This window comes from Notolepis coatsorum (assembly GCF_963971535.1).
Source record: "Notolepis coatsorum genome assembly, chromosome: 3".
NCBI classification, from domain to species: domain Eukaryota; kingdom Metazoa; phylum Chordata; class Actinopteri; order Aulopiformes; family Paralepididae; genus Notolepis; species Notolepis coatsorum.
Genome location: NC_140167.1, coordinates 119142516 through 119166901, shown reverse-complemented (window position 1 = coordinate 119166901; position 24386 = coordinate 119142516). Strand labels below are relative to the sequence as shown.

The 24386-nt window shown below is 44.6% G+C and overlaps 2 protein-coding genes across 2 annotated transcripts in view; both read right to left on the bottom strand.

The window, feature by feature from the left end:
* The window catches only part of LOC311225974 (purine nucleoside phosphorylase LACC1-like), a gene marked incomplete at both ends in the record, with an annotated part of 98034 nt that extends 96394 nt beyond the window's left edge, over positions 1 to 1640 (bottom strand). Inside the window, one exon of the mRNA XM_084311359.1 lies at positions 1271 to 1640. Within this exon, the coding sequence (XP_084167485.1) occupies positions 1271 to 1640 (370 nt within the window). The remainder of the gene's footprint in view (positions 1 to 1270) is intronic.
* A 5686-nt stretch (positions 1641 to 7326) lies between these two features.
* Positions 7327 to 16839, bottom strand: LOC311225973 (purine nucleoside phosphorylase LACC1-like; the record flags this gene model as incomplete). Its single annotated transcript, XM_084311358.1, has 5 exons — positions 7327 to 7430; positions 8038 to 8203; positions 9131 to 9309; positions 11568 to 11718; positions 16696 to 16839. 5 exons carry the CDS (start codon positions 16837 to 16839, stop codon positions 7327 to 7329), a joined length of 744 nt encoding a protein of 247 aa, XP_084167484.1.
* Positions 16840 to 24386: the final 7547 nt, after the last annotated feature.

The following is a 24386-nucleotide window of genomic DNA, read 5'->3' as shown; positions in this document are numbered from 1 at the left end:
TATTAATTATACAGTACTGTATTACATATAAAATATGTTGTTACAAAACAATTGTGTTAAAAGTATATATTATTTTACTGTATTTTGTATTCTCCAGCTGCCGGTTGATGTCGGGCGCAAACCTTGTATCTCCAATTTTGCAAATGTTCATGTTTTTACTTTAATCAAAAACGTACATGGTCCTCTATGACGGTTCCATGACCCTGTGGTCCATTTACTGTAATCCATTCAAAAATCCAGTGTATAACTTGATAAATACATGGATGTCAATCTGAAGATGAGGTTTTTTTTTGGGGGGGGGGTGATACAAGGTTTTTACCTGACGGCGCACTTACTACCCCTTCTTACAGCAACAACATCCTGGTGTTTCACCCTCCCTTCCTGATGATAATAACTGATATTATATTATTACTCAATACCCTGTGTGGCCTGCAGCCAGTGACAAGGCTGTCAGTGAGTCATCAGACCTCCAGTTCAGTTAGACTACATCTCTACTTGCATTTCAACTGTCCTTCAGTTTTACTGCCATTGCTGAAAGGTGTAGGATGATGAGCCTCGTCCTTTCACCTACTTTTACTGCTTCTAACTTTGTCTGGGGATCACATTAGTTGCTTCATAGAAGCTGGTGAGTTGGGTTTTTACTTTAAATCCACCTTGTATTATTTTAAGTTTCACTAACTTTTATTTTATAATAGATAGGGGTCTGTACATAATACCTGCATAACTCACAGGTGGGCTGATGACAATGGGAGGGGATGAAAAGCAAGGGGGCAAGGGTGGGGTATGACAGATATGATTATCTTGATATTCAATATGTGTTTGGTTTTAAGGAAGGGCTACCCATGAGTATGTCCATCAAAAGTTTTCTGAAGTTTTACGTTTTTTACATTTCCATTTAATACCATAGTATTAAGGATGTCACTATTCAGCCAGGGATATGTGTGTGTGTGTGTGTATTTTGGTGCGGCAGGTCACATGTATAATACACCCGCCGTCGGTGCTTCAAATCAAATGCACCCTTACTGATCTGTTCATGTGTTATACTAATAATAATACATTCGATTTATAATGCGAGCACCTGCATTAAAATCAAATGACTGATCTGTTCATGTGTTATGCACTGTGTGAGAGGCACTTTATAATAGAAAAAAGACAGTGCAAACATGTATATGTCGTTTATTTTGACAGAGTTAAACATTTTTCATTATCATTGGCCCGCCACACAATGGCTTGGGGAAAATCTGGCCCGTGGGCAAACCTAATTGCCGACCCCTGCTATACACCATGCTCCTCTCTGGGTTGTCAGGGAGCTGCTGCTGCCGTGTGGCTGTGCGTCTCACACTGGTCAGATCATCAGATATAGAGAGCCGGGGTCCTGCAGTGTTTGGGTCCAGAGTGACAGGAGTGAACTTGACCCTCTCCTTCATCTTCTCCCAGACAGAGAAGGCCAGGTTGCCCAGGTGTTTGGCCTCGTCTATCAGCGCTCCTGAGACCAGCTGTGGACCAGGCAGGTTGCACTGAGCTCTGGAAGAACATTCAAGAGTCAGTCCTGCTGTCTGTGGGCTTAGCTTCAGAGCCGCAGAGAAGAGAGAGATATTGATTTCCATAAAAATAACTGTATTCCATCTCTTCTCCATCATGTTTCTAATACAATCATTTCCACTCAATCAATAAATACACAATACACAATAAATACATACATACATACATACATACATACATACATACAGTACATACATACATACATACATACATACATACATACATACATACATACATACATACATACATACATACATACATACATACATACATACATACATACATACATACATACTATTGTACATTCCACTACCCTTTCAACTTCAGTCACATCATCCAGATCATCCAATTACAACAGCACCTGTAATCTGAGATGCAGATTTAAAAGGAGAGAGAGAGAGAGAGAGAGAGAGAGAGAGGGGGGGGGTTAGAGGGAGAGAGGGGGGTTAGAGGGAGAGAGAGAGGGGGGGTTAGAGGGAGAGAGAGGGGGGTTAGAGAGAGAGAGAGGGGGGGGGGTTAGAGGGAGAGAGAGGGGGGGTTAGAGGGAGAGAGAGGGGGGTTAGAGGGAGAGAGAGGGGGGGGTTAGAGGGAGAGAGAGGGGGGGTTAGAGGGAGAGGGGTTAGAGGGAGAGAGAGGGGGGGGTTAGAGGGAGAGAGAGAGGGGGGGTTAGAGGGAGAGAGAGGGGGGTTAGAGAGAGAGAGAGGGGGGGGGGTAGAGGGAGAGAGAGGGGGGTTAGAGGGAGAGAGAGGGGGGGTTAGAGGGAGAGAGAGAGGGGGGGTTAGAGGGAGAGAGAGGGGGGTTAGAGGGAGAGAGAGGGGGGGTTCGAGGGAGAGAGAGAGGGGGGGTTAGAGGGAGAGAGAGGGGGGTTAGAGGGAGAGAGAGGGGGGGTTAGAGGGAGAGAGAGAGGGGGGGTTAGAGGGAGAGAGAGGGGGGTTAGAGGGAGAGAGAGGGGGGGGGGTTAGAGGGAGAGAGAGGGGGGGGGGGGTTAGAGGGAGAGAGAGGGGGGTTAGAGGGAGAGAGAGGGGGGGTTAGAGGGAGAGAGAGGGGGGGTTAGAGGGAGAGAGAGGGGGGGTTAGAGGGAGAGAGAGGGGGGGGGGTAGAGAGGGGGGTTAGAGAGAGAGAGAGAGAGGGGGGGGGGGTTAGAGGGAGAGAGAGAGGGGGGTTAGAGGGAGAGAGAGAGGGGGGGTTAGAGGGAGAGAGAGGGGGGTTAGAGAGAGAGAGAGTGAGACATTAAGAGTGAGACATTAAGAGTGAGAGAGAGTGAGACATTAAGAGTGAGAGAGAGTGAGACATTAAGAGTGAGACAGTAAGAGTGAGACACTAAGAGTGAGAGAGAGAGTGAGACATTAAGAGTGATACAGTAAGAGTGATACAGTAAGAGTGAGACAGAGCGAGACATTAAGAGTGATACATTAAGAGTGAGAGAGAGTGAGACATTAAGAGTGAGACAGTAAGAGTGAGACATTACGAGTGAGGCATTAAGAGTGAGAGAGAGTGAGACATTAAGAGTGAGAGAGAGTGCGACATTCAGAGTGAGACAGTAAGAGTGAGAGAGAGTGAGACATTAAGAGTGATACAGTAAGAGTGAGACAGAGTGAGACATTAAAAGTGATACATTAAGAGTGAGAGAGAGTGAGACAGTAAGAGTGAGACAGTAAGAGTGAGACACTAAGAGTGAGAGAGAGAGAGTGAGACAGTAAGAGTGAGCCATTAAGAGTGAGACATTAAGAGTGAGACATTAAGAGTGAGAGCGAGTGAGACATTAAGAGTGAGAGCGAGTGAGACATTAAGAGTGAGAGAGAGTGAGACATTAAGAGTGATACAGTACGAGTGAGAGAGTGAGACATTAAGAGTGAGGCATTAAGAGTGAGAGAGAGTAAGAGTGAGAGAGAGTGAGAGAGTAAGAGTGAGATATTAAGAGTGAGAGAGAAAGAGTGAGAGAGTGAGTAAGAGTGAGAGATTAAGAGTGAGAGAGAGTGAGAGATTAAGAGTGAGATAGTGAGAGAGTAAGAGTGAGAGAGAGTGAGATAGTAAGAGTGAGTGAGAGATTAAGAGTGAGAGAGAGTGAGATATTAAGTGTGAGAGAGAGTGAGAGAGTAAGAGTGAGAGAGTAAGAGTGAGAGATTAAGAGTGAGAGAGAGTGAGAGAGTGAGAGATTAAGAGTGAGAGATTAAGAGTGAGAGAGTAAGAGTGAGAGATTAAGAGTGAGAGAGTGAGAGATTAATAGTGAGAGAGAGAGAGTGAGAGATTAAGAGTGAGAGAGAGTGAGAGTGAGAGATTAAGAGTGAGAGAGAGTGAGAGATTAAGAGTGTGAGATTAAGAGTGAGAGAGTGAGAGAGTAAGAGTGAGATATTAAGAGTGAGAGAGAGTGAGAGATTAAGAGAGAGTGAGAGATTAAGAGTGAGAGAGTAAGAGTGAGAGATTAAGAGTGAGAGAGAGTGAGAAATTAAGAGTGAGAGATTAAGAGTGAGAGAGAGTGAGAGAGTAAGAGTGAGAGAGTAAGAGTGAGAGAGTAAGAGTGATAGATTAAGAGTGAGAGAGAGTGAGAGAGTAAGAGTGAGAGATTAAGAGAGAGAGAGTGAGAGATTAAGAGTGATATATTAAGAGTGAGAGAGAGTGAGAGGGTAAGAGTGAGAGATTAAGAGTGAGAGAGAGTGAGAGATTAATAGTGAGAGATTAAGAGTGAGAGAGAGTGAGAGAGTAAGAGTGAGAGAGAGTGAGATAGTAAGAGTGCGAGATTAAGAGTGAGAGAGAGTGAGAGATTAAGAGTGAGATATTAAGAGTGAGAGATTAAGAGTGAGAGAGAGTGAGAGAGAGTGAGAGATTAAGAGTGAGAGAGAGTGAGAGAGTAAGAGTGAGAGAGTAAGAGTGAGAGATTAAGAGTGAGATAGAGTGATAGATTAAGAGTGAGAGAGAGTGAGACATTAAGAGTGAGACATTAAGAGTGAGAGCGAGTGAGACATTAAGAGTGAGAGAGAGTGAGACATTAAGAGTGATACAGTACAAGTGAGAGAGAGTGAGTCAGTAAGAGTGAGACATTAAGAGTGAGAGAGAGTGAGCCATTAAGAGTGAGACAGTAAGAGTGAGACATTAAGAGTGAGACATTAAGAGTGAGACAGTAAGAGTGAAAGGGTTAACAGGCTGTCACGTGGCAGTGAAAGGGTTAACCCGCTGTCACGTGGCAGTGAAAGGGTTAACCCGCTGTCACGTGGCAGTGAAAGGGTTAACCTGTTGTCACGTGTCAGTGAAATGGTTAACCTGCTGTCACGTGGCAGTGAAAGGGTTAACCCGCTGTTGCGTGGCAATGAAAGGGTTAACCCGCTGTCCGGTGGCAGTGAAAGGGTTAACAGGCTGTCACATGGCAGTGAAAGGGTTAACCCGCTGTAGTGTGGCAGTGAAAGGGTTAACCCGCTGTAGTGTGGCAGTGAAAGGGTTAACCTGTTGTCACGTGGCAGTGAAAGGGTTAACCCGCTGTCACGTGGCAGTGAAAGGATTAAACCACTGTCCGGTGGCAGTGAAAGGGTTAACAGGCTGTCACATGGCAGTGAAAGGGTTAACCCGCTGTCACGTGGCAGTGAAAGGGTTAACCGTCTGTAATGTGGTAGTGAAAGGGTTAACCCGCTGTCACGTGGCAGTGAAAGGGTTAACCGTCTGTAATGTGGTAGTGAAAGGGTTAACCCGCTGTCACGTGGCAGTGAAAGGGTTAACCGTCTGTAATGTGGTAGTGAAAGGGTTAACCCGCTGTCACGTGGCAGTGAAAGGGTTAACCCGCTGTTGCATGGTAGTGAAAGGGTTAACCGTCTGTAATGTGGTAGTGAAAGGGTTAACCCGCTGTCACGTGGCAGTGAAAGGGTTAACCCGCTGTTGCATGGCAGTGAAAGGGTTAACCCGCTGTCACGTGGTAGTGAAAGGGTTAACCCGCTGTAGCGTGGTAGTGAATGGGTTAACCGTCTGTAATGTGGTAGTGAAAGGGTTAACCCGCTGTCACGTGGCAGTGAAAGGGTTAACCCGCTGTTGCGTGGGAGGGAGGGAGGGAGGGAGTGGTGGGAGTGGAGGGAGGGGAGTGGAGTGGAGGGAGGGTAGTGGAGTGGAGGGAGGGAGCGAGGGAGGGAGGGAGGGAGGGAGGGAGGGAGGGAGGGAGGGGAGTGGAGGGAGGGAGGGAGGGAGGGAGGGAGTGGAGGGAGGGAGGGAGGGAGGGAGGGAGGGAGGGAGGGGAGTGGAGGGAGGGAGGGAGGGAGGGAAAGAGGGAGGGAGGGAGGGAGGGAGGGAGGGAGGGAGGGAGGGAGGGAGGGAGGGAGGGAAGGAGGGAGGGAGGGATGGAGGGAGGGAGTGGAGTTGCCGCGGTAATGATTTGTTTCCTTGCCGTCCAGTGAAAGGGTTAACCCGCTGTAGTGTGGCAGTGAAAGGGTTAACCCGCTGTAGTGTGGCAGTGAAAGGGTTAACCCGCTGTCGTGTGGCAGTGAAAGGGTTAACCCGCTGTCGCGTGGAAGTGAAAGGGTTAACAGGCCGTCCAGTGGCACTGAAAGGGTTAACCCGCTGTCACGTGGCAGTGAAAGGGTTAACCTTCTGTAGTGTGGTAGTGAAAGGGTTAACATGCTGTCGTGTGGCAGTGAAAGGGTTAACCCGCTGTAGTGTGGCAGTGAAAGGGTTAACCCGCTGTCGCGTGGCAGTGAAAGGGTTAACCCGCTGTCGCGTGGCAGTGAAAGGGTTAACCCGCTGTAGTGTGGTAGTGAAAGGGTTAACCTGCTGTCGTGTGGTAGTGAAAGGGTTAACCTGCTGTCGTGTGGTAGTGAAAGGTTACCGGTTCGATTGCCGCTCCTCCCGGGCAGCGTGTCCAAGTGTCCTAGTGTCCAAGTGCCGTCGGTGTGTGAACGCCTGAGTGAATGGGTAAAATGTGAGGAACAAATTGTAAAGCGCTATATAAATGCAGCCATTTACGTATATATTACATATATACCTGTATGTCATGTATGTCCCTATATACACACTGTAAAAAATTAAAGCTGCAAGAAAACGGTAAATGTCTGGCATCAATGGTTTCCAAATACTTACGGTCAAATTACAGTAAAATCAAATACATTTACAGATTACAACCTTTATTTAATGGTTAATATTTTGATAAAAGGTCATTTACTGTATGTTTATGGTATTTACACTTAAAGTAGAAAAACAAAGGTAATCTGTAAAATAATACAGTGAATTTCCTGTGAAATTTTTTTACAGTGTATGTCATAAATGTCATGATGAATTGAAAATGCAATCTGTTAATCAAGTTTTCAATCAATCAATCAATCAATCAAGTTTTTTTTCTTCCCTACACTGGTTAAGCGTAGGCACTCTTCGTTAGAGTTTGTCTTAGAGCGTGACGGCAAGTTCTTTCGACGGTTAAGCTTAGGCCCTCATTCGAAGTTGTTAGTGCTATACAAATAAAGTTATTATTATTAGAGTTTGTGGGGGACCCCGATGTAAACAAGACCAAAGTCTGTCTCTGGTCTGCATCCCCTTAACAATTTTATGTATTGAGCTGTACTGTACTGTACCCATCCTGCAATCTGTTAATAAAGTTGTTTTCAATAAATCAATCGATTAACCAATTTTTTTTTTTTTTAACAAAAAGGGCGGGAAAAAATAGGGCAGATTAAACAGAGCGTTGCCCATCAAATTTTTTTTTTTTTTTTTTTTTGTCCGTTTCCTTTAAGTTCCCATTGCATGCAGATGACCCCAATGTACCAAAACATTTACTTTGACAAAGTGAGATACTCACAGTAGTCACTATATGTTGTTCTAGTTCCACTCTGTCTGCTGAAGACCACCACTTGAATCCTCCTTGTCCACAGCCACAGGTTTAATGATGTTGGTTGGGTAAAACTGCTGCTTGCTTGCTGCTGCTGAAACATCACAATAAATCAAGAACAAAAAACCCATCGTGAAATCCAAATTCAAATGAAAGATTTAATAGCCTCACAATGAGCTACCCATTATAGTTGTTTTGATGATCTTCTATCCAACCCCATAGCAATAGACAAAAAAAACACAGTCCTTGCCAGGCAACTCAGTGATTAACCTCACCAAAGTGGCAGCCCCATGGTTTTTCATGATAATGTTATTTTAAATTGTGAATGAATATATAAATAAACCTCCTGCCAGCACATACCAAAGAATTTAGCTGATTACCGGTAGTCACTCTTTATGCTATTTTCATGCTGAATGAGTTTTTTTTTCAAGAGAATGATGAGCATGTGTCTGGTAAACACAAGACTCAAAAAAGGCCCTTCTGCGTGATTATATGCACGGAAACTCAATTTTGAAGATTTGTCGATTAGTCAACAAATATTCTGAATGTTAAGTCGACTAAAAAAGAATGTCTCCAGTTGAGGACAACCACATGTCCTCCTAGCTTAGGGTTGCATCTCAACAGAACCTTCTCTTCTACAATCTCCTATTTTGCCTCTCAGACTTCCCCATCCTCTTCACCAAAGTGACCCGGTTACCTACCGGCATGAGCAGCCCCGATGACCTTTGACACAGGGTCAGCGAAAAGGAGAGTCATGCAGTCAGCCCCTGGCGCTGCTATGACAACACCAGACTGATTGGTGACGATGGCGTCATAGCTCTCTGGCTCTGCCTTCCCCATCACCCACACATTGCTGGCGTGATTCACCTGTCACAACAAATGGCCAATAAGAAGCACAAACCCATTTGTTAAAGTAGGAAGTAAAATACATCTTAGCTGGTCAAGAAGCTGGTCATGCCTGAGACGTAAAATTGCTTATACCAGTAAAAGTAGAGGAGGCTTATTTGATCAACAGATTTGCCAGTGACAGATACACTGAGTATACAAAACATTAGTAGCGCCTTTCAGATTAATATAAATGTAAGAAAAAAGATCAGTAAAACAGGCATAAATAGAAAACAATAAAATACAAGCAAAACACAGATTCCTACGTTTCTGACTGTAGGAGATGCTGGTTATTAGACCCATAGACCCACATTTTACAATACTTTTTATGTGTTGTTGTTAGATATACTTTACTAAAGAATTGCATACTGTAGTTAGGAGTCAAGGGATTCACAGGGGGGCTATTCCTCATTTCGCCCCCATTGAACAACCTCAAGGACCCTTGGCACCACCTCAAGGACCCGAACCACCTCTCAAGAACCCTCAGCGATCCCTCCAGACTCCATGTTGGAAACCAATGAGGTGGTTCACTTCGTTTGGACCATGACAAAAAAGGAACCTACTGTAGAATAAAAGATATCTTCTTTCTAAGCACATGATTTCTAGGGCAGTTCCCTCTTAGTCGATGAATTGGTCGGTTTGGTCTTAGTTTCCCCACTTTGTTAGTCGATTAGTAATGTTAATGCTTTTTTTCCAAGCCGAATGAGTTATTTCCAGAGGAAGCATCAGTACATCTCTGGTTTAAAAAGAGGTCCTTCTGCATGATTTCATGTGTAAAACACAATTTTACAGATTTGTCAATTAAATCGATGAATCGATTAGTTGACTATTATAACTATAACTATTGGTCAACTGAAAACGTCTTTTAGTCGAGGTCAAGGATAGCCCTAATCACTTCTAGTTGGCTACCTTAACCAAGTGAAGTGGTCGGGGGTAGAAGCCAGCCTCGACGGCCAGTCGACGGACATTCTCGGCCACCAGTGCCCTGGGATCCTTCCTTCTGGAGCTACTGAACAGGTTGAGAGAGGACATGGTTGAGAGGGAGGACACACCGCCTGTACGAGAACTGAAGCCATGACCAAAACCGTCTGTAGAAAGAGAGGAAGAACGAAAGAGGGGAGAAGGGGCAGAGAGAGACAGAAATAGATCATTGATTGATTGATTGATTGATTGATTGAAACGTTTATTAACAGATTGCAGAATGGGTACAGTACAGTGTACAGCTCAATACATACAATTGTTAAGGGGATGCAGACCAGAGAAAGACTTTCGTCTTGTTTACATCAGGGTCCCCCATTTTCAATTCACCATAACATATATGACATACATGACATACAGATACAGTACTGCTACATCTATACATTTATGACATATCAGATTTGCAAATACAGTACTGTTTGTGATACAAAAAGTGTCCAGAAAAAGTGTGTATATACATTTGGCGTATAAACTGTACATTGGAGGAGGTTGGGTGTGTGGGGTGGGGTTGGGTGGGTGGGTGGGGGCTGTACATTGGAGGTGGGGGGGGGGGGGGGGGGTGGGTAGGGGGGGTGGGGGACAATGTACACTGTACACTGTACATTGGAATACTGACAAAGCCATACTTGGTAATTTACTGTACAACTGGGTTAGGACATTTGTAGGGGCCAGTTTCGAATTGCAGTCTCCCGTAGGTGTTCTTTGAGAGTGTTTTTGAAAGTGGGTAGTGATTCACATTCCTTTACAGCTTTGGGTAGGGCGTTCCACATTGATGTGGCATAATTGCGAAATGTGTTTAGTCCCTTGTTTGAGCCGAATCTGGGTTTTAATTTGTGGAGCTCCCTCTGGTGTTGTGATCGTGGTATTCACTGACCTTTGGAAAGTATTTTGACATGTACATGGGTACCTTGGTCGCGTAGTGTATCTTGTAGACCAGGCCCATTGCAAGTTGCTGTACTCTGTTGTCTACTCTAAGCCATCCTAGGTTGTCAAAGTGGGCAGGGGGTGAGGTGGGTTCTAGGAGTCAGGTCAAGCAGTAGTCTGACTAGCTTGTCATTTACATTTAGTCATTTAGCTGACACTTTTATCCAAAGCGACTTACACGTTTTGTATGACAAGTCAGTAGGAAGGGTACAACTATATCAGCGGAGTAACAATGTTCATCAAAGTGTTAAGACTTGAGTGCTATGGTGTTGAGTGTATGTTAGTATAGGTGCATGCCAGTAAGAGGGTTCGTTTTATTATTATTATTATTATTTTTTTAGATATTGATTGAAGAAGTGTGTCTTCAGTCGACGGCGAAAGATTGGTCGGGTTTCGGCTGTCCTAATTATGGTGGGATTCGGGAAAGTTTGTTCCACCACCATTGTGGAGCAAGGACCGAGAATAGGCGGCTTTTCTTTGATGACCCTCCCGGAGCTCGGATAGGAGTTGGTCGGAGGCGGCCAGAAGATGCAGAGCGTAGGGGTCTTGAGGGTGTGTAGTTAGAGACCATTGACTGTAGGCGGCAGCCGTTCCCTTCGCCGCACGAAATGCCAGGTCGAGGGCCTTGAAGCGAATTCGTGCGGCGATGGGGAGCCAGTGCAGGTCTCTGAGTGGGGTGACATCAGGGATGCGTTGCTCATGGGACGGGGTTGCACAACGTGCAACCATGCTTTTGTGAGCAGAAGCGCGTGCACGTGCGTGCACACAGGAATGCGCTGCACTCGACTGATGCGCCAACTCGCTAAGTACCCAGCAGGCTACTTTGCATATCAATAGCGCCGGTCGTCAGGTGTGTTCAAATACGTTCTCAGATATTCACACAAAACTTGGGAATGAAATGTGTTACATTCCATTCGTAGAGGCAATTAGGCACTGTCTTTAGTCTGCTTATCCGAAGGAACATTTATGCGCATGCGCGGGAGCGCGCGTGCACGTGGCGTCATTAGCGTGTGTGCAGTGCAACCAGTTATGATATCAGCAACACACTGGTGGCATGGTTAGTTCACCTTGCTTAGAAATATCTGAAAGGCATGACTAATGTTCAATTTCATTAATTTGACCTAGACTAGAGAGAGTAAGAAAGAGAGGGAGCATTCATTAGCCTCTCTTCTATTAATACCCACCTGCCTGGGATGAGTGTGAGAGAGAGAGAGAGAGAGAGAGAGAGAGAGAGAGAGAGAGAGAGAGAGAGAGAGAGAGAGAGGAGAGAGAGAGAGAGAGAGAGAGAGAGAGAGGGAGAGAGAGAGAGAGAGGGAGAGAGAGAGAGAGAGAGGGGGGGTATATGATTGTCAGTCACCATTGCCTGTCACTTGACATTCAGAGAGAGCGGCGCGCGCACGCACACGCACACACAGACACGTTGCTCTATTAAATAATGACCCACCTGGGATAAGAGTGGACCTCAGGATATTGATGTTTCCTTTGAGCGCAGGTAACTGCTGCAGAAAGTTGGACACCTCTTGACTGACATCTCGGGGTGGTTCAACCTGGGCGCCGGGGCTGCGATGGGAACAGCTCGGCTGGTGGTCGTCGAGCTGGACCGCGTACTCAAATGAGTACACTGCCGTGAAAAGCTGCCCTTGAAACAGCAGCAATACAGCTCTTCCTTGAGCTGAAGTGATGACGCGAAAATGACTCAAGTCCAAATTGTCAACGGTTTGCTTGAAATTGTATAAGCATTCCGTGATGGTCGCATAGTCCAAGATATGGACATTGAGACGCTTGTTTTTAACTGTTAAACGGTCGCCGTTTCCCTGCCGATGCAGTGACAATATGAAAACATGCCTATCTGTGTCCTCCTCCCCTGGGACAGGTAACATATCGACAACGCGTTTTTCCAAGGAGTCGCTGCACGCATTATCATGTCATCCCAGGAGGACAAATTGCAACTAAATAGTGACATGTTGTGAGTCTAGACATTTTACAGATGAGATGAGAACTATATGGATAGATCTGTGCTCAGTGGTGGTGTGGAAAGTTTCTTGTTTTTTAGTATAGCTGCTGGTGCTCGTCTAGTTGAGCACAGTTGAGTCATGTTAGTACTATATTTTTTGATCCTGCAAGTTATTTAGTTGCAAAACGTATTTCAAAGTATTAAAGAATTACAAATTTTTTTCCCAGGTCCATTAACCCTTGTTTCAAGTATTTTTAACATACGTTTTAGTGGTGTTGTGAATGTTTTTTTTTTTATATCTTTTTGTACCTGATTTTTTTATTTTTAATAATAAAGTACATTAAATGTCCCAATGTTTCCAAAAGTTGTATTATTATTTGAAACCAGTTGATAATTGTGCTACAGGCAATTTTGATAACAATTGTTACACTGTAACTGTCACTGTTCGTGACTACTGTTAAATCTAAATCTGCACGACCAACCAAGTGGTTATTATACAGAGTAAGTAATGTCAGTTGGGGGTTCACTTCCCCTTTTCACCTTCGTCATAGTGGGAAGTTAGTCTGCCACACTGCCTGTGCAGGAGATATGCAGGGCTCTGACATATTTTAGGACATGTCACAAGCTACTAGCAAGGGAGGAAGGACTACCCCCTCACTGATTCACCCATAGTAAGTCAACGAGTGCCTTTTTCTGGGATCTCAAAAACACCCCTTTAAAGGTCATTGTTTAAATAGCCATATAATCTGCATTTAGATCTCTAGTACAGTGCTCACCGCTTTGGAGACAATAACTTTTTAGCAATGTGTTTGAAAGGGGTCTTTTATAGTTCTGGGAGAAGAACCGTTTTGGTACCGTCAATTCAGTTGATAACTCTTGTGTCAGCACAAGAGTTATCAAGAGCTCGGATGTGTGTTGTGTTTTCTCCTATTATGTCAGTGGGCCATTAGCAGGGTGATGGGATAGTTCACACACTTCTATTCTGGGTCGCTGAAGGACAGTGCAGTGTCCTCCTGACTCCACAAACTGGAAAAAAGCTGGAAACGCTATTATTACTGTAAGGAATTCCCTCATAGTTCTTTGATTGAATGTCGGCGAGGCGAACAGAGAGACGAGACAGAGTCAGATGGCATTCTGCAGAGTTTTACTGAACCGTCACAGCACAAGTAGACCACAATCCGGACCACGCACCTCCGCACACCGAGCGAGCCAGTGCCAAGTGGTGGTCTCGTCAATACATCGTCACATCATTTATACATTTCTCGTCAGAATGGTGTGTGTATCCCTCTCGGTGTGTATGCATTGATGTCTGTGTGGTGTGTGTGTGTGTGTGTGTGTGTGTGCTGGTGTTTGCTTAGATGGGGGAAAGGAGGGGCTGTATTCCTCCGCTCTCCTTATCAGATGGTGTGTGTATTTCTCTCGGTGTGTATGCATTGATGTCTGTGTAGTGTGTGTGTGTGTGTGTGTGTGTGTGCTGGTGTTTGCTTAGATGGGGGAAAGGAGGGGCTGATTCCTCCGCTCTCTTTATCAGATGCTTTTCTGTGTGTTCATGTGTGTTAGTGTGCTATAGTGTGTGTGTGTGTGTGTGTGTGTTGGTGTGTTAGAGTGTGTGTGTGTCGGTGTGTGTGTGTGCTAAAGTGAGACACTCTCGATGTCTCTCTATGTGTGTGCATTGATGTCTGAGATGACGGCATATAATTTGTGTGTGTGCATGTGTGTTGGTGTGTGTGTGTGTGAGTGTGTGTGTGTCGGTGTGTGTGTGGGCTTTTGCATGCTTCTGATATCATCATGCACCTGTCCAGACTGTTTCAAATGGGGCCCTACAGTATGTTTACACAGAGACCGTTTCATCGGGCCTGTGTTTACACAGAGACATCTGACGTAAGATATATAAGATATTGACAACAGATCAATGAATTAAAACTATCAATCCCCCTTTTGACATATAAATCCATATGTCAACACAACAATTCATTGTGCACCCAACAATATGACACAACCATCACTCATCAAGACATACACTAAGCATGGACCTGTCAAAACACTTTGACCCTTTTAACCTCCTTCCAGTTAAGAGTACCCTCCTCCCGTTCGGACGCACTGCTTGCCCTACTTAGATGCACCTCTCCCCGCCAGGATCAGGAGATGCCACGTGTGGGGAGACCGGCCCTACAGGGCCGCATCGCCGCCTACACTGGACCCCTTCTCACCCAACCAAGGATACAGGCCTCCACTTCCAGGCCAAGGTCTCCTCACATGAACAGAAGAAGTCCCCTTATTTTACCTTCAGGTGCAGTTTAAGGCTGGGTCCCTTTCCAATCTTAGGAGAGACAATTCAGATTCCTCTGAATTGACACCCCCATCCCTCTGCTTCCCAGCATTTTCTTTTCAAAAACACTGATCACAGAAGCACAGCTCGCCTACTAACCCTGTATCGGCTAGTAAGGTTACTGTGGCCTGACTGTACATTGAGCCAGGTGCATTTATGCCACTGTTGTCCAGTCACTCACGGTCACATCCCACGTTTCTGTGACTATAAACAGGGTCATAACGCTCTCCCAACCGGCTGGCGACCCAGTCGATAGCGACCTCATAGTCCGTCATCAAGTCAGGACCCCAAGCGGCTGACTGTCCGTAGTACCTATCAGCCACTCAGTTTAGAAACCGACGGTCTTGTCCCCACCCCGCTTGCTCTGGGCATGGAAATATTGACCGTTTTCGCCAGCCTTGCCTGTTCACGGCAGGCGCTGTGCCCCCTCCGGTGCACCGCCCTGCTCCTAGGTGTGGACTGTCGCCCACGTACCACCCAGTGCCCACACCAACTTACGTGCGACGTTTCCTGGGCCGACTAGACGGTACCACAGTGGTATGTTAATTCATACCTCGTTACACACGGGGGCCTTCAGTCACTCCCCAGCACTATAGTTCCTGTTTAACGTGCGCCCAGACTCTTGCGAGCCCACTGCCGCCTGTTTTGGCCTAGAGGTTCGGGGTGCCTAATCCCCTCCCTAGGCCAAGGTCAGGAACAAAATAGAGTACATTTTCGGACATATACCTACATATCGGATGACCACCAACACTGTCATCAATACACCAGACCTGCACTTAATCCAAGGCAGGCGTGTATATCATAGAAGCGTGAAGCTTAACTATACGGGGGCCCAGAGGCAAACATAGCACGAAGCGTATGGTATAGCAGAGACATGTGACAATTAGATGGTCCAGTGGTCATCCAGTAGCGTCCAGTGTTCGTCAGGGCCGTAGATGGGCAGGCCATAGATCAAAACACGTGAAATACTAATTACAATTACCCAATATAACCCAGGAATGTATATTCATAGAGGAATGAAAACACAAAAAAAATAACAATAAACTGACGTTGATTTAACCTTAACCAGGACCGGTAAAATATGGAAATGATGCTTGACCGCTTTCGCACAATGCACATGCCTGAAATACTATGTAAGACAGTTCAGACAGGTCAGTTTTCTTTTGCACAATATCACTCATATTTCAAGACAGCTCAGTTGTAGTTCAGTCACATTTTGCATAATTTCAATCAATTTATAAGACAGTCCAGTTTCAGTTCAGTCACATTTTGCATAACTTCAATCAATTTACACTTTCTCATCTATTATTCTAATATTCTTATTTCAATTAATTATTTAAATTCAGTAATTTATTCAGTTGTTGAGTCCACCATTCAGTTGCTGTGTGGAGTCCACACAGTTCACACAATCCCCCTTTGAGACTGTGAATCCCACAGTCTCAACACCAATCCCCCGCAGGCCATCAGGCAGAGAGCGCTCCTCGTCAGTCAGCCATCACCCCCCCCAGAGGACACTGCATCATACTGAATTCAGGCCGAAGTCCTGTTGCCGGCCCCTCCCCCTCAATCCGGCACCAGCCCTACATTTCCAGGCGACCGAGCGACAGCTCGTGACATCTCGTGATATCGGCCGGGTTTCATTTCCACCCCACCACCGGCGGAGAAGGGCCTCGGTACGGTTCTCAGCATGACCACAGCGTCCCCAAGGAAGTGGATGACAGCCGACCGTTCCCCATCGCGTCCATGGTCGCTCCCCAACCCGACAGCCTTTCAGATTCACAGAACACAGAACACCACACAGCTTACTCAACAACCAGTACAATGCATCCAGACTTATTTATGAGAAAACCCATTGATTGAAATACATAAAAATGCGCAAGAACCACTCAACTTTCAGATTCCAAGTTCCGGCACATCCGCGTCATACTTCGTCACCACCACCCAAACTCACAAATGAAAAAGAAGAAAAAATAATGCAATGATTTTCAATGGTTGCAATCTCTATGCCGAAGGATCATTAGAAAATCAGACTAAAATTCACATAAAACAAATCAAAACAAAACACACATTGTCCCACATAAGAGTATACAATATCCCATGAGTAGACAATATTCTAATGAGTATATGATAAAAAGAAAAGAAAGAAAAAAAATATATATCTTGTCCCCATTCTCACAACCCTACCACGACCTCATAGAAACTTGCAGTTGGTTCCCCCACATCCTCATCCCCGGATGCCATCATGTCAGCAGAGTCCGGTGGCTCAGACACGGGGGACCCCAGCTGGACAGGAAAGAGACGGGGAGGAGAGCCGGCCGGTGCATCCTCCAAGGGCTCCTCATAGGCCGGTGCCTTGAGCACGGATCCTGCAGTCGCCTCGTGGGCATCCTCTCCATCCCCCAACAGGGCCCCCAACTCGTCCATACCATACATACCACCCTCTCCATCACCTACACACCCAGCATCCCCTCCATTCACCATCATCTGGTACCCAGCATCCCCTCCATTTCTGTATTTACAGTGTAACTAGACAATAATATGCGAACAACTTGAAACACACTTGGATTCCATTCATACTAGTCTGCTCACTGGACACCGTGACAGTATTATTATTTATATAATTGTATTATATTTCCTGGTCAGAGTTGTTATTAGTTACACCATGAGAACGTTGAGGATTCTCTTCCCCTTGCAGTGTATGTAGTCTCTGTAACAAAACAACTTTGTTATGTATTTTGGTATCGTCTAATTACATCATGATTAAAGTGATGATGGAGATTATGATTTTTTAGAGTCGTGACCGACCAGACGGTCCACGTGGGGAACGCCATAGAAACAACGAATTGAGAGGAAATAAAATTAGAAATCTTTAGAAATAAAACTCCCCCTGCGGGTATTTTAAATACAATAAAAAGCATAAAACAAGAAGAGCGGAAGTTTGAATACAATCAGTCTGATTAAACCAGAGAGAGAAAAACAAACATATATATTTAACCAGTCTTCCCTGATTTAGGAGTTAACCCCCTAGGTGTCGCCACCACACCTCATACAACCCTCTAATACCTTCTCATACCACCTTCTCATACCTCTCATTACACCCACTAATACCTTCTCATACCACCTACTAATACCTTCTCATTACACCTACCAATACCTTCTCATTACACCTACTAATACCTTCTCATTACACCTACTAATACCTTCTCATTACACCTACTACAGTGGCGGCTTCCTCCCTTTCTACCCTCAATCTCAGCTAATTCCAGTCTACACCCAGTCTACACCCACTCCCCCTTAGGCCTAAGAGAGAGGGAACACAAGATAGATTAATGGGGATTGAGGGGGGGAAACGTAATCACCCTTCCTTCTCCTGCCCCATTTCGCAACATACCTTCTTTAAAAAATGCTACGTCACAGATTGACATTGACACAAATCTCTCTGCGCCCATTGATTGTAGCTGAGCTATAATGCCTGACCTAGACGTAAAACCCATAGCCCCCACAGGGCTGTACGCTAAGCTTTTTCACTTAGGGGCACACTTGCCCCTAAATGAGAAATTTAGGGGCAAAAAATATTTTTTTTTTTTTTTTTTTTAGGGGCAAATTTTTAAATAACTATTTTACCATTATTTATATCGATTGTTTTTGATTAAAAAAAATTATATAATTATTATTTTGAATAAAATATATATATATCATATAATCATACTTGTAGTTGTATTATCTGCGAGACATCGCCACCTCGCTGTCTGCAAACAGCTCCACTGTCTGTGTGTATACTCGAGCAAGGATTCTCCGGGGGTGCAGCTGGACCCTAAACGCTACATTCAGAATCAGCATGCAAAAAGAATTCTCCGGCGCTGCACCTGGACCCTAGTCAGCAGCCCTCACTCATGCGATGTAAACCAGGGACTCGAATACGCATGTTGTTGTTGTAGGTAGCTTGCAGGACGCTTGTAGGACATTGATGCCAGGAGCTTTCTGTAGCTACTGCTGGATGGCGTTGGGACAACGCCTCAGTGAACTATTTAGTTTACTGCGACATTTCGTAGTGACTAGTTACCTAGCCAACCGAGGTATTATGCACTGGACTATTGCTGATGGATTTGTTGATGTCGGGAGCTATCCGTAGCTAGCCGGCTGGATAACGTTACACAATGCCTCAAAGTCATGTATTAAACTAAGTGAATAGTTGACTGGGTCATTTTGTAACGGTAGCTAACGTTATCTCACGAAGGTCCCACACTGACTAGACTAACGTCACGGTGAGGCAATAGCCTCTGTTTACATGCAACAGGTGGGGAGGGGGTAGCAGCAGCAGCAGCAGCAGCAGTGCGCGGTGCGCGCTTCATGTGTGCTGAGACAGCGAGTGAGAACTCCGCTAAAGAATTGGATCATGATTAAACTGCAATGTGGAGAGAGACCTGTTCCCTCGCTCCGCGGCCGCATCCCTCTACCACAGAGCAGCACACTAATGCAATATGGACGATATTCATTCTAATAATAATAGGTTATTTATTCTAATAATAATAGGTTGGCCTCCCTACCACTATTCATTATAATATAATGATAATGGCCTCCTTATCAACAACATAACGCACCGGTTTTGTATCCCGTGACGAATATTCATATATCCACTTGACTCGACTGGACACATGGCTTTACCCATCACTATGGAACTTCATACTTTTGTCACCCCTATAAAAATGCAGCCGTGACTACGTGGGCTACGTGGAACGGTGCTATATAGGCCTTTAACCACGGAGGACTTTTAACCAGGGTTCTTTAACCCGGGGACTCTAACCCCACTTTTAAAACCTTTACCGTATACTATGTATATCAAACGGAAGAAAATAAAAGAAAAATGTATGAAACCGGTTCACCATATTATTTGGACTTTGTGTCCTCAGAAACACCTAGGCTATGGGGTTGTGCTGACACAGGTATCCTTCTTCATTAAATGACAAATATTCATAAATTTAGAGTTGCCAATTGCAGGGCGTGGCACAGGCTGGCACGGTGACTGTTTTCAGTCTATCAGCTGGTGACAGCGATCAGCGATCAATCAATCCCAGCGTGGGGCCTGAATTGATTTGAGAGAGAGTAGCCCTACCAATCTATTCCGTCTCTAATATGGGAGATAGGCAGCAACCTCCAACGAGTCACGCCGTGCGTGTGTGCTGGGTAACAATTGCACGAGTGTGTGTGTGGGCCCCTTAAAGAGCAAAGGTCACGCTCAAGAGCGAGAGGAGCTAAGACTGAGAGAACAGACTACACACAGCCTTATAATACATAAAACTTCGCCCAGAGTAATTAAATAAAAATTTACAATCATGACCTATATATACTATTAGACTGTGACAATTTCATGTGTGTGGTTAAAACCAAATAGGATGAGCTAAGTAACAATGGTAACATGCCTTTATCCAAACCATGTAATAATGGAATTCAGTATAGCATATTAAATGAACTACATACTGTTAAATTGCAACAATTTCGTGTGTATAACAACCGAATAGGATGCTAAAAGTGCTCCTCTCTATTGCATCAGTCCAAATTAGAAATAAAAGAAAGCATCAGTTCTGTATCCCCTAATGATCCCAACCCCGTCACGATAGTAATCTTAAAGATTTGCAGAAATTATTTGTCTTCAATCCTTTCCGTTAAGATCCAATTAGCCATTAGACACAAAATCCCTGTTAAAACACTGCTTTTCCACATCCACACATTTTCTTACCACAACCACCCCCACCCCAGGCCTCTAACCTTCTCTGAATTTCAACCCCCGTCTTACCCTCTCAGGACTTTAACCTTTGATGGGAACTTTAACCTCTGGTGGGACTTTAACCCGGGGACTCTAACCCTATTTGGCAGACCTTAGGCCTCAAACCCTATTTATCAGACCTTAGGCCTCAAACCCTATTTATCAGACCTTAGGCCTCAAACCCTATTTATCAGACCTTAGGCCTCAAACCCTATTTATCAGACCTTAGGCCTCAAACCCTATTTATCAGACCTTAGGCCTCAAACCCTATTTATCAGACCTTAGGCCTCAAACCCTATTTATCAGACCTTAGGCCTCAAACCCTATTTATCAGACCTTAGGCCTCAAACCCTATTTATCAGACCTTAGGCCTCAAACCCTATTTATCAGACCTTAGGCCTCAAACCCTATTTATCAGACCTTAGGCCTCAAACCCTATTTATCAGACCTTCACTCGATAAAGAAAACAACAACTGCACGAAATCCTATGCAGGCATATTTCATTCAAATGACACACCTATTCTAAATTTGGAATTTGCCAATTTGCTGAACATTTAGTAATGGGTTTTCAGCTCACCTCGTCATTTGAAGAAAAAGCACCGGCTCTCGTTTCGACCTGAACCAATAAATGCACGACACGGACAAGAAGACAAAAAAAAAAAAAAAAAAAAAAAAAAAATACAGATTATGATCTACTCATCCTGTGCCAACTCTGCAGATAATCTACTCGGTCTCTGCTCACCTCTTTCCGATCACCAATCCCGGTCGAGCCCCCATTTGTAAGGAATTCCCTCATAGTTCTTTGATTGAATGTCGGCGAGGCGAACAGAGAGACGAGACAGAGTCAGATGGCAGTCTGCAGAGTTTTACTGAACCGTCACAGCACAAGTAGACCACAATCCGGACCACGCACCTCCGCACACCGAGCGAGCCAGTGCCAAGTGGTGGTCTCGTCAATACATCGTCACATCATTTATACATTTCTCGTCAGAATGGTGTGTGTATCCCTCTCGGTGTGTATGCATTGATGTCTGTGTGGTGTGTGTGTGTGTGTGTGTGTGTGTGCTGGTGTTTGCTTAGATGGGGGAAAGGAGGGGCTGTATTCCTCCGCTCTCCTTATCAGATGGTGTGTGTATTTCTCTCGGTGTGTATGCATTGATGTCTGTGTAGTGTGTGTGTGTGTGTGTGTGTGTGTGCTGGTGTTTGCTTAGATGGGGGAAAGGAGGGGCTGATTCCTCCGCTCTCTTTATCAGATGCTTTTCTGTGTGTTCATGTGTGTTAGTGTGCTAGAGTGTGTGTGTGTGTGTGTGTGTGTTGGTGTGTTAGAGTGTGTGTGTGTCGGTGTGTGTGTGTGCTAAAGTGAGACACTCTCGATGTCTCTCTATGTGTGTGCATTGATGTCTGAGATGACGGCATATAATTTGTGTGTGTGCATGTGTGTTGGTGTGTGTGTGTGTGAGTGTGTGTGTGTCGGTGTGTGTGTGGGCTTTTGCATGCTTCTGATATCATCATGCACCTGTCCAGACTGTTTCAAATGGGGCCCTACAGTATGTTTACACAGAGACCGTTTCATCGGGCCTGTGTTTACACAGAGACATCTGACGTAAGATATATAAGATATTGACAACAGATCAATGAATTAAAACTATCATTACTGATAATTAGGCTACATGTTTTTTCTCACTGATGGGTAGAAGTGTGGCATATTAGGTGTTGAATATCAACCATAATTATTCATAGGATCTGTCACCTGCACTAGGGGGTATTTAAGTGGTACTTCATTCATACCAGTGCCTTGTATGAACTCATAAAGGTCAGCTGACGAGGCCTAATCGTCCTAATTTATTTTGACTACATAATTACTGGGTTATTTCCTAATAAAGATTTCCTTCGTTCACTGCTTTTGGTTTTCTTTTGAAACTGGTCTTTGAAAGTGTGTGCTGTAGTTGAAGGTGTGTGACGTGTAATTAAAGGTGGTACTAAGGCTTACAGCAGACTTCAAGGCAGATGGAATAAAGCGCTAAGCGCAGCTCTGGGGAAGTAGTGTAGAATTGGCACGCAGAGAAATTGTAATTTATAGGATTAGTTTAAGTCTAGTCTCTGCACTGTAGTAAATGGCTGACTACTGTGGATGGCTTGTGACTTCCCACTACTGAATACACCCCTTGTGTTGGTAGGGGGGTAGGGTCTCGTTTCTGCGGTTACGCCAGCCTACCATCTAATGGCCCCATTAGCTCGTGTGTTGCCATGGTGACATTAGGGAAATATTAGGCTGACATTAGTAAAGTGCATGCAGGTGTTTCTGAAGATCTACATTTCCCAGGTGGCCTTGTGGTTTTGTTGACTGGAGAGAGTTTCTGTGTCCCGCTGGTTATGGTTAATAAAGGCCTCATATTAGAACAGACTGGCAGGAAGAAAGACACAACTTATTACCTTACTTTCTGAATAGATAGGTGTGTTTATCAATTCGTCTCTGCCAGGGTCGTCCATTAACAATAACAACGCATGGAGGGGAGGGGGGTTTACAGAACAGGGAAGTCATCCGGTTGTTATGGCGCAACAGTGCAAACTCTGCCTGACTCAGCCTAGCTACATAGTAGCGTGTCATGGGAGCGTTGATGTGTGAGTGACTCAGCCTAGCAGCTAGACCCCAGGCCCGGGTCTCGTTTCTGAAGTAGCGGGGCATTCTTCAGATAATAATGTAAACAAAGGAAACATGATGAAACCATTAGAACGGGCGGTCTTTAAATGTGTGCCATTGCCATGTAGATTCAGATCAGTTAAATGTTCAAACTGAATCAACAAACTGAAACTTGGGTCATTGAGGTCACTGAGTCTGAAGCTACGTTTACAGTGACTGGTTTTACTTTTAAAGTATTTTAGATTTATGAACGGTAAGAATTGGGTTGTAGTAAATATGCTTTATGTATAAAGCAACAAAACCGTTTAACTCTTAGAGGCATGACTTGGGACTACAGATTGTTATCAACTATTGGAGGCATGACTTGGACTATACAGATTGTTATTAACTCTTGGAGGCATGACTTGGTCTATACAGATTGTTATTAACTCTTGGAGGCATGACTTGGTCTATACAAATTGTTATTAACTCTTGGAGGCATGACTTGGTCTATACAGATTGTTATTAACTCTTGGAGGCATGACTTGGTCTATACAGATTGTTATTAACTCTTGGAGGCATGACTTGGTCTATACAGATTGTTATTAACTCTTGGAGGCATGACTTGGTCTATACAGATTGTTATTAACTCTTGGAGGCATGACTTGGACTATACAGATTGTTATTAACTCTTGGAGGCATGACTTGGACTATACAGATTGTTATTTGTGCAGAACTTTCCACATAGTTCCCCCCGGAGAGGAAGAGCTTCTCTGTACCGCCCTGAATCTGAGTTGCATTGTGTGATGTCACGAATGGGCTGCTAATATGTGATGACTTGACACTTGTTATCTTCAGAGGAAGCTGAGTAGGTATCGACACGTCTTCAAAGAATATAAGCTGCTGTTTCCTGGTAACTCAATGGGTGCTTGTATAATTTGCACACTAGACACTTTGTAGATCCTTGCATCGTTAACATATCACAGCAGGCTAACGCTCTTTCCGGGAATAAAAGCATTGATTCCAAAAGTTCCATCACTGATGCTTGAAATATGTGAACTTAGTGAAACAACATGGCAAATTGGATTGGATTGAAATGTACAAAACGTTGCTACCATGAAACATAGCAGAGTTAATGGGGTCCCCTGTCAATACACTACACACTGTAGTTGCCGGTAAAACAAGGGCATTTTTTTGACAACCGTATTCGCAACTATTTGAAAATGTATGCCCATCCCTAGAAAAAAAAACATAATTTTTATATATATATATATATGTGTATATATATTTTAAAATTATGTAATTGTTAAAATCTGGCCCTCTTAACAAAGAGACCAACTTTCAGACGCTGGCCGTGAGTATATTCCCACGCCTTGCTGTAACCAGACAGCTGGAACCACACCCGGAATACACAGGGATGGCAGTTTCTCTTCCGCGGAAGCGGGTGTGGGCGAGAGACACTACATTCTTAATCCCTCCCTTTAGTTTCTGTGAGTGCTGAGTTGTTATTCAAGTTGACGTGGTAGGAATGTCCATCTGCCCCCAGCAGCAGGTCTCGGTTAGTCCTCGTGGCTGGCTGGTAAGGCTGCCTGAGAC